Source organism: Carassius gibelio, chromosome A22 (assembly GCF_023724105.1).
Source record: "Carassius gibelio isolate Cgi1373 ecotype wild population from Czech Republic chromosome A22, carGib1.2-hapl.c, whole genome shotgun sequence".
Classification (NCBI taxonomy): Eukaryota; Metazoa; Chordata; class Actinopteri; order Cypriniformes; family Cyprinidae; genus Carassius; species Carassius gibelio.
In genome coordinates, this window is record NC_068392.1 from 4,419,129 (window position 1) to 4,433,558 (window position 14,430).

The following is a 14,430-nucleotide window of genomic DNA, read 5'->3' on the forward strand; positions in this document are numbered from 1 at the left end:
GCAAACCTTAATTTCTTTCAGAAAGTTTTTGACAAGCTGTGTTCACGCCATAGGTATTCAGATTGAAGCGGTAGCAGTAAGAGGAAAGCCTCAGTGCTTCATGAGGCTTTATTTTCCTACTGTCAAAAGAAGAAGTATCTTATTCTCTATTAACAATGGCACCACTGAAATAGTGCCTCATTGCCATTTAATTTCATGCAGTGCTTCACAAAACTTCACAACATTTTTAATGCCTCCCTGATCTGACATCACCCAATTCGGGCCTTGCAGTTAATGAGCTGATAAGCTGAATCAGGTGTGTTAAATGAGGGAGACATAAAATATTTAAGTGCTGGGATTCTTCCAGGGCAGATTTGAGAAGCACTGATTTACAGGAAATTAGAGTCTAAGGCCGGACATACACTGTGTGATTTTCATCCGATTTTGAGCTGAATTCTGATTCGTGCAACTCTTTTTTGGTTGGGCCGATTTTCATCATTTTCGTTTGTTGTGCAGTCTTTGTGCAGTGTACAAGGGGAAACGAGAGGCGATTAACCTCACCCGACCAGCAATCGGTTGGTTGAATGAATTTCTGACATGTCATAAATTTTGGTCGCCTCTTGTGAGGTATCGCACTATTGAAGCAGGGCTACAAACCGAGCACACAGAATTGCACATATCACCAAAGCAGTGCATTTATGCCTTTATGGTTTATCCCGGGAGAGCATGTTTATTCTGAAACAGCCACAAACATCTAGGTTCTGAGGAATCCTATGTGTTGATTCCCCGCGTATAGTGTGAGCAGTCAAATCGCAGCTCGACGATCGTACAGTGAGCGCATAAAAATCGTGAGCTTTGGCTTTACATCGCATGCGATCTACTTGTGCAGTGTGAGTTGGTACCTTGCTGAAATTGCACAAAAATAGTGTATGCCTGGCTGAATAAATATATGTCTTACCAGAATGCACAATATACATAAAATAAAGATAATTTTCAGCCACTTTTCCACTGAAATGAAATGAAATGCAGATTCTGTTGAAACAAAGGTGTTTAGTTCCTATGTCGACTTCATTGCCATGAAAAGTGGAAATAAATTTGTCTGCTGTCTACAGAGCCAGTGAGTGGAGTTTGATGTCCAGCTGTCCCTTTCTGGAGCAAAGCAGTGTAACTAAAATGTCAAGCCATTCCCTAACCCACTGTGTAAACGAAATATTGTGATTTTAACAGTAAAAACATGTTAATTAGTTAGCATTAAGTTTCCATACTATATATGGTGAATAAATGTAATTACATTTAATGTAATATTACAGTAAAATACTGTAATATATATATATATATATATATATATATATATATATATGTGTGTGTGTGTGTGTGTGTGTGTGTGTGTGTGTGTGTGTGTGTGTGTGTGTGTGTGTGTGTGTTTGGAAGTGAAAAAGAAAAAGTCATTGTTTAATTTACAATGCAAAGCAATGCAAACCATTTCTTTTAATAACTATGTTTCTTCTTAGTTTTTGTCTTATCAGTTGTGCATATTAGGGTATTATCTTACATCTAATGTTGTTAAATTAATGTTAATTGCATTATTTCAGTATCGTGTCACCATGATGGGGATAAGTGTTTGTGTGAATGACAGCGTGTGCACCTTCTATATAGAAATATTGCCCTCCTCAGCTGTTTGTGATGAACTTTGGTTCATCATGTGACTTTCTCATCACCCCCAGTTTCTGGTGCTTATCAATGCATTACAATAGTTCAAAACATATATTAGTACTTCAGTATGTTGGTTTGTTAATATTACATCAGTTAATGAAATATGGTATTGTAATGTGAGTTAAAGTTAAGTCTGTTAAGTTAAATCCTAAAATGTTGCTACCAGTTATTAAGGTTAAGTTCTGGCAACCACAGCTGGGGGTTTGTAACTGTAAATGTCAAAGTTTTTTTACAGTGCAGAGATGGGCAAACTCTGTCCCGGAGGGCCACTGTCCTGCAGAGTTACACTAAAACTCTAATTAAACACACCTGAACCAGCTAGTCATGGTCTTAAGAATTACTAGAAGGCTACAGACAGGTGAGTTTGATCAGCATTGGAGCAAAACTCTGTAGGGCAGTGGTCCTCCAGGAGTGAGTTTGCTCATCTCTGCCCGATCCCTGAACCTACTTAAGCTACACCTCTTTACAATATTATTTACAATAAGCTCTAATGGATACTTTGGTAAATGTAACACAAGCACAACATCGCTCTCTAGTGCTCAAAGCAGAATATCACATCTCTCGAAAAACAGCACAAATTCTACATGATCCAGTATGCTATAGATGCTGCTGTTCTCATAGGATTTGCTAAAATTGCCTCTTTGACCAACCACATGCTACTCTGAAACTTACTTAATCAGATATATGTATATTTTTTCCCATTCTGTCAAATTCTTGTAGTCTAAAATTATGTGTTTGTCCTTTTAATAATTTTGCCATGCACATAAAGATGATTGTGGCCATTTTATTCATCTCTTTTTTTTCATGTATTGATTAAAAATTTAGAATTTTGAAATCATTGATTCATTCACTAATCATAAAAACATACACAAGTAAAATATCATATAACCCACATTCTGAGTCCTATATAACCCCCTCCTCATATGTAATTATACAACCAAACATTATTATGTTTGGTATATATATTATATTATTATATTTATAGATATTTTCTTAGTTCCCTGATTAAAGGAGTGGGAAATAATTTCATGCTCTCTCTCTCTCTTTCTCTCTCTAAAATTTCATTTATTTTCACATTTGCAGTTTATTATTGGGTTGGTTACAGAGCCCTCTTGAGTACGCATTTATTTGAATAAGTAATTACTTCATGACCACTTCTTATTATTTATTTTTTTAATTAGTATTGTATTCAAAGTTAATAAAAGAGAAAAGGTTTATATATTCCAATGCAAACAGACAAATATAAGGCATCTGGTGGCCAGAAAATTTTACAAAATTACATTCATATGTAATAACATGTTTTCACCACTAGATGCCTGTATGGTCATTAAATAAATAAAACCCCGGTTTCACAAACAAGGCTTAAGCCTAGTCTTAGACTAAAATGTAATTCTGAGTTGTTGCAACTAAAAGAAACTTGCACTGACTGTTTTGTAAACATGTGCACACCAGTAATGCTTTATTCTAAGTAATGTTTATAAAAATTACTTAAATGTCCTAACTGAACTATGGCCTAATTCTGGTTTAGGCTAAGACCTGTCTATGAAACCAGGCCATAGTGTATAAGTCTAGACTAGCCCAATATAAAAAAAAAATAATAATAATTTTAACCCTAGGGGAACCAACTGCATTCAGCAAAACTCTTTTTTTGTATAATATATCCAGTGAGGTGCTAAATCAGGGCTCTCAAGTTATATCAAAAGTTTGGAGTGAGAATACATTTTCGTAGGGGAGGAGCAACTCAAATATTTGCAGTAGATTTTGCTAGGAATTCAATTAAACCTTTTGTTTATAATTGACCAGAAAAGTTATAAAGTATAACAACTGGTTAATCTGACAAATTCATAATATGTTATAAAATGTATTAAAAATAAAGAGAAATTGGACCCCAAACAAGCCGACTGCACAGTTTACATACTGTACACATAAAGAAGACAGTGGTGTCCCCAGAAAATTTGAATAGGGACAGCCAAAGGAGGCCACAGCAACAGAAAAAAAGAAAAAAAAATCAGTGTAAAATGTGTTAATCTTATTCACTTTTGTTTCTGGTTAACATAATAATATAATTTTAATGAGCAATTAACTACTCTTTAAATAGTGTAGATTTTTTTCCTTAAAGGGGTCATATGATGCTAATAAAAAGAACATTGGGTCTCATTCAGTAATATTTGCGTACAATTTTCTTATTTATACGCACATTTGAACTTCTCACGATAACATGATAACGAGCACGAGCTAACAAATTATGATGCCCTGTGCGGCCGGAGCGACGAGACATAAACATAAAACCCATTATAAATGTGATATAAAAATTTTTTGAATGGCGTATGACCATTTAAAATAATTTTATGATGTTTATGACAAGGTCGGTGAGAATGGGAGACAAAGCATTAAAGCAACAACGCTGTCCCCTCAATGCTAATGTAAACCCTGGTTGGATAAGGATTGAAAATTGGATATGAAGATGAAATCTGACGCATAGCTTCATTGTTAAAACTGATAAAATAATTGCTGTCTGTGATTCTATATGGGCTGTGGCAACAATTTTGGAAAATAATAGCTCGCAGCAACATGTGGAAAAAAGGAACTATGAACTAGTTCTAGTAGTTCATTTTTGGAACTGTGTGAACTTAGTTCAAAATTTTGTAGTTTGAACTATGAACTGAACTAGTTCATTTTAAAATTTGTGAATTGAACTTTGAACTAGTTCATGTAGAAAGTGAACTTTCCCAACACTGCCAGTTACATAAGTGACTGGTAAGACCCAGATCTTTCTGTTTGGCTATACATTTGGTAGGGATTATGGTGTTTACTGCAGAGCTGTAATCAACGAACAGCATCCGCACATAGGTGTCTCTTCCCTCTAAGTGTTCCAGGGCACAATGTATGAACATTGCAATGGCGTCATCAGTGGATATGTTTGGGTGGTAAGCACATTGGAATGGGTCCAGGTTTTCCAGGGTGTGTAGAGAGAAGCAGATGTGGGATTTGACTAGATGTTCAAAGCTCTTCATGATGACTGATGTCAGTGCTACAGGGCGGTAGTCATTCAGACAGGAGACAATTGTTTTTGTTTTGTTTTTTGTGGGGGGGGGGGATGATGGTGGTTTGCTTGAAGCATGTGGGGATCACTGTTAGTCTCCAGAGGAGGTTAAAGATGTTGGTGAATACATCTGCTAACTAGACAGTGCGATGTGATTTTCACGAGATTTGGAGTATTTTAAAATCATAACAATAAAGAATGCTTAAGAAGGGCAATGACACAGCTAGCTACTCTGGTGGCACCAATCTACCAATCTTTTTTCGTGGCTGCAGCAAAAGCTAAATTGGGTACTATTCATTTAAATGCATCATGTAAATTCACAATTGTTCACTGTAAAATAGTTCTAGGGCTGGCCAGATTTTGGCCACAACTGGGGGGCGCCCCTGACAGAAGGATGCTGATCTTTCCCTGAGCATCTATGTACAGCTGTGTGCACAAACAAATGTAGACCCGAACGATGTAATTATTCTTGTCTGTATAGCCAAAAATGATGGAGTATTTTAAGTGATCGCACCGGCGCCTCCATGTTGACTGTCATGCAATATAAGTGATCTGCTATTCATCTTCCACACTCAATACAGACACTTGAAAATGCGCCAATTAATATAGACATTATAGCCCATTTGTAATATCGAGCAGCACCTTTATTTTAAAGGTGTCATAGAATGCATTGATACAATATGTAAAATTCTTCTCTAATGTCACCAGAGTGTGTATGCAAAGTTTTACCACAAAATACCCCACAGATCCTTTTAATAGCTTGTTGAAGTTGCCACTTTTAGGGAATGAGCCAAAATGCTCTTTTTAATTGTATTTCTGTGTTAGCAGAAAATAAAAAAAAGCACCAGGCCCAGATTGTGTTACACCAGCCTGTCTAAAATCCAGCTGACCAGCTGGCCCCCATCTTCACACGGATTTTCAACAGATCGCTGGAGCTGTGCGAAGTCCCTTCATGCTTCAAACGCTCCACCATCATCCCCATCCCCAAGAAAACCAAAATTACAGGACTAAATGACTACAGGCCTGTGGCTCTAACGTCTGTATTCATGAAGTCGTTTGAAAAACTGGTGCTGGCCCACATGAAGGACATCACTGGTCCCTTGCTGGATCCTCTTCAGTTTGCCTACAGAGCAAACAGGTCTGTGGATGATGCAGTAAACATCGGACTGCATTATGTTCTGCAACACCTAGACAGACCGGGGACTTATGTGAGGATCCTGTTTGTGGACTTCAGCTCGGCCTTCAACACGATCATCCCAAACCTCCTCCTGCCCAAACTAAATCAGCTCTCCGTGCCCACCTCCATCTGCCAGTGGATCAACAGCTTCCTGACAGACAGGCAGCAGCTAGTGAGGTTGGAAAAAAACACATCCATCTCCTGTACAATCAGCACCGGAGCTCCCCAGGGCTGCGTTCTCTCCCCACTGCTCTTCTCCCTGTACACTAATGATTGCACATCTAAGGACCCCTCTGTCAAGCTCCTGAAGTTTGCAGATGACACCACACTCATCGGCCTCATTCAGGACGGTGACGAGTCTGCTTACAGACAGGAGGTAAAAGAGCTGGCTGTCTGGTGCAGTCTTAACAACCTGGAGCTTAACACCCTCAAAACAGTGGAGATGATCGTGGACTTCAGGAGAAACCCCCCCTGCACTCCCAACACTCACCATCATGAACAGCACTGTGACTGCAGTGAAGTCATTCAGGTTCCTGGGCACCACTATCTCTCAGGACCTGAAGTGGGACATTCACATTGACTCCATTGTGAAAAAGGCCCAGCAGAGGTTGTACTTCCTTCGCCAGCTGACGAAGTTTAACCTGCCACAGGAGCTGCTGAAACAGTTCTACTCCACCATCATTGAATCCATCCTCTGCACTTTAGTAACTGTCTGGTTCAGCTCAGCTCCTAAATCTGACCTCAGAAGACTACAGAGAGTAGTCCGGACTGCTGAGCGAATCATTGGTACAACCCTCCCTTCTATTCAAGAAATGTACTTATCCAGAGTGAGAAAAAGGGCTGTCAAAATCACTCTGGACCCCTCACATCCAGCACACTCCCTCTTTGAACTGTTGCCATCTGGTCGACGCTACAGAGCACTGAGCACTAGGACGACCAGACACAGGACCAGTTTCTTCCCCCAGGCAATCCATCTTATGAACAGCTGATAATAACGGCGAACACACTACACTTTATATTTATATACACATACACTTTATTTATCTAACACACATACTTAGTATACACTTAAATTTTGCACATAATACACATGTACATACATAACTGCATTTTGTAATATACCTGCCTACAATTGTCAATTTGTATATTGTCATTCACTATCTACTTATTTGTATTTTTTATTCTTTTATTATGTGTTTTATGTTCTGTCGCTGTCATTCTGTTGTACTGTGTAGCTTCTGTCACGAAAACAAATTCCTCGTGTGTGTAAACATACCTGGCAATAAAGCTCATTCTGATTCTGATTCTGATTAAATGAGAATGAGCATTGGTATCGATCCTTCTTTCAGAATCACAACTCGACGAACTGACCCTTGTTTTTGAGGCAGTCCAGTCCGGTGTAACTTTTCCTTTTTTTACCGGAACATTTCCTTAGAAAATTAAAATGAACCACCGTTTCCTCAGTGGTCTATGGAGACTTCTATTTTCATTGGTGCATCCCAATACATTACACATTTAATGGCTCTTTGGCACTGACACTGTATCTCTAGCAGCTACAGCAAGAGAACAGTAATGGCTGACTGCTGCTTCTCACTCAGCACTGTGTACTTGCTAATAGGGCAGAGAGCATCACAAATGGGCAGGACTTTGACAGACTATGGTGTGATAGTAGTGAGAAATCTGGAACTGCTCCTGTGGAGAGACTGTTAATGATTTTTTGGTATTATAAAACAATGAGTGAGTGGATTTTTATCATTATAGGCTGGTTGTTTTCACACACTGCGGCACACACACTTAAACTGTGTTCAAACACCTTCTAAATGTGATTTTTGGATTCTATGGTACCTTTAAGATTGCCCATGTGCCCATTTCAAATGAAACAGTAGACAATCCATGTACTTTGAGGATAATCATTTAAATGTAATATGATTTGGGACACATTAAGTCTAATCTTGAATTCTGTTTAGGATGGATATCCTGCTAATTAGGATGCAACAACTGACTGAATTCCTGGGATAGTGGGACAAAAATATTTCCATTCAAACCATTGCATTTATTTAATCATTTACAGTTTGACTGTCCCAGTTTGACTGTGTGAGGTGTCATCTCCTCTTTCACTGTGGGCTGATGCATCGATGCAGACTTTGCCACAGATGCCACAGCTACACATAGAGTTTGCTCTCAAACTGCTCTCAATGTACAGACTCAGCATTCTTTTTTAAATAATAAATTAAATATGACTTAAATATGATCATTGTGTTTCTATTACACTTTCTCTCGTGATGGTTCTGTAGGTTACAGTGTCAGAGTTGTGCATAAAAGCAGGAAGAAGCCCTTCACCTACAGACTTCATGCTCTACATAACAGTTGTTTCATGCAAAAGATGTCAGTCCATCCAGCAGATCAAACCACGTTTCTGAAGAAAACCGACCGCAGCAGCTTTCGCTTTTACTCAGAAGCTGAACTTAGGACTGGTAATGTAAGATGCAGACACTTGGTTACCTTTTTAACTTTGTTTTTCCATGCACAACAATTTACTACACCTTTACGAACAGTTCATATGAGCATTCACACACACACACACACACACACACACACACACACACACACACACACACAAATAGAAATATTTCCCCTTAGAATGATAAAGTTCTATCTGACATTTTTGTCAAAATTGAGTTATTCACATATTCTTATTTAGACCTTGATTTTTATTTATTTTTTCATTTACTGATTTTCAGTTAGAAAACAAAATAGTTATATCTATAAAGCATATGGAATGCAAAAAACTTTAAAGCTCAAAATCTCAAAACCACTCATAATGCAGATAGGACCTTACAATTCCAAGGTGGTGATGTACATACATACATACATACATACATACATACACACAGACACACACACACACACACACACACACACGCACGCACGCACGCACACACACACACACACACACACACACACACAGACACACACACACACACACACACATATTCAGAACATGTGAACTGGGTGTCAAACTCTGTTGGGGGAGGATTCACTCACCAGAATTACAGGTTGAATGTTTCCAGCAGACAGCACGGACATTAGATCGGACTTTTCAGTGAATCATTAAAGAAAATGTTTTACACACTTGTTTTATTCGGCTTTTGCTGGTTAAATCTGACGGGTAAGTTATAAAAGCATTTTTATGCTGTAATTTCTTTAATTAATTTTTTTCAGATTTCTACTGTTATATACCAGATGATTATATTATGAGATTTACTCTGAATTCAGTTCTCTGTTTTAAATGTAATTTTAAAAATGTTATTTGCGGGCCTTCTGTGACTGTAAATGTCTCTTGCTCAGAAAGCCAAAACCACCACTGAACCACTTTCAAATTCCGGGCGTCTTTTGTAACTTTAAATATCTTAATAAAAAAAAAAAATCTATTTTAAATGTTTAGAAATACTGCTGCGATAATCATAAATAACCATAAATGTCATGGAAATTAATTGGAAAAAAGGTTTGAGAATCCTAAGTGAGATTCAGTGAGGCTGTTTTATCTGCCGATTCTCAGTGTCCCAATTATTTACATTATAAAGCAGAAATAAACTTTTAAGTTGTAATTATACAGTATTATTATTACACAGTACATTACGTAACATCACACATTGATTTTACTAGGTAAGTAAAAAAAAAAAAAGATTAAATTATTGTTTCATGCTTATGTGTCTCACCTTTCATTTTGCTGCTTTGGATGTTATTCAGTTCATATTTGACCAATTCAATCTACAGTTGGTTTCAGGCTTTAGAAACCATTAGGAGCTTTAATTTGGTGATGTTAATGTTCTCCAGGTTTGTTTGGGACTAAAACAAATGAAAAACAGTCAGTGTCAGTGACGGAGGGAGAGTCTGTTACTCTAAACACTGATGATATTGAAAAAGATGAAGAGGACGACATACTGTGGAAATTTGAAAAGTCTCAAATAGCTATAATTAAAGGAAAAAAGCAAAATTTCACATATGATGATACTACTGAGAGATTCAGAGACAGACTGAAGCTGGACAATCAAACTGGATCTCTGACCATCACAAACATCTCAACTGAACACTCTGGAGTCTATGAACTAGAGATAAGTGGAGCGAAACTGACATCAAAAACATTCAGTGTTTCTGTCTATGGTGAGTAGAGATCATTTGTCAAAATGATCACATATTCTTGTTCTATTAACTATTTACATATTAAATCATTCTGTATATTGAGATCACATACACACTAACTCAAAACACTGAACCAAAAATAAGATTGATTAGATTTATCCACGTCTTTATTCCCATGTTTTCAGCTCATCTGTCTGTACCTGTCATCAGCAGTAACTCTTCACAATGTTCTTCATCTTCGTCATCCTCATCCTCACAGCAGAATTGTTCATTGGTGTGTTCAGTGGTGAATGTGGGTCATGTGACTCTCTCCTGGTACAAAGGAAACAGTTTATTGTCCAGCATCAGTGTGTCTGATCTCAGCATCAGTCTCTCTCTACCTCTGGAGGTGGAATATCAGGATAAAAACAGCTACAGCTGTGTGCTCAACAATCCCATCAGCAACCAGACTCAACACCTGGACATCACTCAGCTCTGTCACACATGTTCAGGTACAGCAGTGGTTTTGTGATCTGATCTCTTTCTTTTGTTATAGGTCATACAAATTCACTTCTGTCTTTTACTGTACAGCTCTTGACCCAGAGTCTCCTTCACAACAAGACTCAGCTCTAAAAGTGCTGGTAATTATTACTGCTGCTGGATCTCTGTTGATAGCTGCAGTCATGATCTTCTGGACCTACAGGAAATATACAAAAACTGATACAGAAGGCAAGTGGTACCTCCTGTTTTTACTGTTTGTTATAAAAATACTCTATAAACATTTTAATCAACTGATATATAGGATATCTAGGGCTGTTTAAAAATTCAGCCCTCTGCTGGTGGAACATTTTTATGACAATGTTTCATTTGTTGAGCTTCAATGAAAATTATGAGTCAAGAATATTGTTCTAATTTTAATTAGTACATTCTCTGCTGAATATTTTCTTATGTATGGGTGAACCGTTATGTCAAATTCATAAATGCTATATATATATATGAAGAAAAAGATCTATTTAAGACAGTGTTTTCTATTTTTGTTGTTCTTTAAATAGTTCAGACTTGTGAAGAAATAACTTATGCTGAGACAACATTCTTCGAAAGGAATTCACACAAACTGGTAAGATTTTAATCTCTGCATTTATGAAAGTGATGTGACATTCAGCCAAGTATGGTGACCCATACTCAGAATTTGTGCTCTGCATTTAACCCATCCGAAGTGTACACACACAGAGCAGTGAACACACACACACACACACACACACACTGTGAACACACACCCCGGAGCAGTGGGCAGCCATTTATGCTGCGGCGCCCGGGGAGCAGTTGGGGGTTCGATGCCTTGCTCAAGGGCACCTAAGTCGTGGTATTGAAGGTGGAGAGAGAACTGTACATGCACTCCTCCCACCCACAATTCCTGCCGGCCCAAGACTCGAACTCACAACCTTTCAATTGGGAGTCCGACTCTCTAACCATCAGGCCACAACTCCCCTCCACAACTCCACAACTCCCCTTATGCTTTGTGTTATGTTTTGCACCAAGTCAGATTTAGATGTGTGTGTTTTATCTGTGATCAATGATCTATTACAAACACAACAGCATCAGATATCTGAAACCGTAAAAAAAAAAGAAAAAGAAAAAAAAAAACTTAATATACTGTACATTAAAAAATAACCAAACATAAGAAATAATTTACTCATGTTAATTTAAAATGACTAGAACATGACTTAGTTTGTGTTGTCATTTGCTAGTCCTATTGCATATTAGCATACAAGACTCTTTAGCACAACCACAATAAATAAATAAACAAAACCATAACAACAAACTAATGCCTTAGTTTTCTTCTTTATAACATGATGGCAGCATTTACACTGTCCATCATTTTTCACAGACATTCGTGCAGATCATAGTAAACTACCAGAAAACAAATAAATAAATAAAATACCTTTTTGAGTTACAACAGCTTGTCATTTGTGTAGTAGACTCAAAGGGACATCTTTGTACCTTAATTTCAATATTTGATATTAAAGGAATGGTTGATTATGATTTCAATTTTCAAACTTTAGTTGTGTAATGTTGCTGTTAGAGCATAAACATCGTCTGCACAGTAACTATGCTCAAAGTTCAATGCAAAGGGAGATATTTTTGCTGTTTAAGGATTACAAAAAAAGGCTACTAGGGACTTCCCAGTTCAAGGACATCACAAACCCTGAAATCTACATAAACCCTACCCCCGAGAACATGCAACTACCAGTAATGGTAAGGGGGTGTGACATTTCTGGACAGAGTCATGACACAGGCCAGATAGCCAATCTGAGCCTATTGTGTATTTCTGTGGGAGGGGCTTCTTAGGCCCTGTTTACACAAGAGCGTTTTCGTTTTAAAACGCATTACTTTTGCTACAGTTACGCCTATCATTTACACTACTCCGGCATTTTCAGAGCCCCAAAACTGAGACTTTTGAAAACCCGGGTTGCATTGCAGTGTAAACTAACCGAAACTGAAGCTTTTGGAAATTATGGCGTGGCTGGCCACATTCGCTTTGTGTATCCTTGTAAACAATAACATCATGAGCATTGTTGTATCCATAGATGTATATGTAGATTCCCCATTTTATCGCTCCATAATAGGTAATCTACCTATTCATATCCATAGCTGTACCTGCATGAATGGTCATGTGACATGCGTTTTAGGTTGTGTGAGATTTTCTGAAACAGCAGAAACGCTAGTGTAGACGAGGATCGTTTTCATTCCACGTGATCAACCACCCCTTTAAAGAAAATGTTTACTTTAGAAAGATTAACAATTTTGCTACTTCATTAATTTTTATCAGTATTATAAATTGTGCAATGTTTTTTTTTGTACAGAAAGTTAAAGAGAACAGGCATGTGATGTACGCAACTGTCAACATGAGATGATGATCAAACTTTTAAGTCCCAAATACCTTTACAAACTCCTGAGACACCAAGAGTCTATGGATGAGTTTTCAGATTGGTAAGAATTACCACCATGCTGCTAGCATCATATTAAAATGATTTTAACGTTTTTAACAAGGTGCTAACAGTATTAGCACATTGCTAGCATTATTCTAACACATTTACCTTGCCCCATGATGCAAACACAATTAGCATTTTGCCAATGTCATACTTAGTAACTAGCATGTTTTAGCAAGATGTTAACATGATTACCGTGTTGCTAGCATAATGTTAACAAAAATGTACATGTTGTTGTCAAGTTTTGAACAAGATGCTAATACAAATCCGATTCCAAAAAAAGTTGGGACACTGTACAAATTGTGAGTAAAAAAAAATGGAATCTTTTACAAATCTCATAAACTTATATTTTATTCACAAGAATATAAATAACATAGATTATAATAGAATAGAATAGAAGATAGAATATAGATAACATATCAAGTGTTGAAAGTGAGAAATTTTGAAATGTCATGGCAAATATTAGCTCATTTTAGATTTCATGAGAGCTACACATTCCAAAAGAGTTGGGACCGGTAGCAATAAGAGGCCGGAAAAGTTAAATGTACATATAAGGAAGTCTTAGAAGTCAAGATGGGCAGAGGATCACCAATTCCCCCAATGCTGTGGTGAAAAATAATGGAGCAATAGCAGAAAGGAGTTTATCAGAGAAAAATTGCAGAGTTTGAAGTTATCATCATCTACAGTGCATAATATCATCCAAAGATTCAGAGAATCTGGAACAATCTCTGTGTGTAAGGGTCAAGGCCGGAAAACCATACTGGATGCCCGTGATCTTCAGACCCTTAGACAGCACTGCATCACATACAGGAATGCTACTGTAATTGAAATCACAACATGGGCTCAGGAATACTTCCAGAAAACATTGTCGGTAAACACAGTCCACCGTGCCATTAGCCGCTGCCAGATAAAACTTTATGGACCCTATCATACACCAGGCGCTATGCGACACGAGGCGCAGCACAAGTGTGTTTGCTAGTTTCAGTCTGGCGCTGTTCGTATTTTTCCTTCCAGCACCATGTCGTTTAATTAGCAAATGCATTGGATGGATAGTCATTGCATGTATTAGAATTAGGTTACCTATTTGCAATTCAGCCTATTTCAACTTATAATGATGAATGAAATTGGCTAATTAATTGAACAATCGTGCCAATACACACACATATATAACTGACTCATCACACAGAGCTTTTCCACCAATAAATTCCGCCATGTAAAAGGCGATCCGCCATGGTGTGAGCACATCTCGCTCTTAAAGGGAATGGGAGATGACACTCTGAGTGGTTTATTGAATGTTACCCCCATTACTCATTAAAGGGGGGGTGAAATGCTCGTTTTCACTCAATATGCTGTTAATCTTGAGTAGCTATAGTGTGGTACTGCATCCTTCATAACTCCAAAAAGTC

The 14,430-nt window shown here is 37.7% G+C and overlaps 1 protein-coding gene across 1 annotated transcript in view; it reads left to right on the forward strand.

Annotated features, from left to right (window-relative positions):
- Positions 1–8,969: 8,969 nt before the first annotated feature.
- Positions 8,970–14,430, forward strand: part of LOC127942441 (SLAM family member 9-like) — an 83,620-nt gene continuing 78,159 nt past the window's right edge. Inside the window, exons 1-2 of the mRNA XM_052538142.1 lie at positions 8,970–9,081; positions 9,750–10,076. Coding sequence (XP_052394102.1) covers positions 9,033–9,081; positions 9,750–10,076 — 376 coding nt within the window. The 5' untranslated portion in view covers positions 8,970–9,032. The remainder of the gene's footprint in view (positions 9,082–9,749; positions 10,077–14,430) is intronic.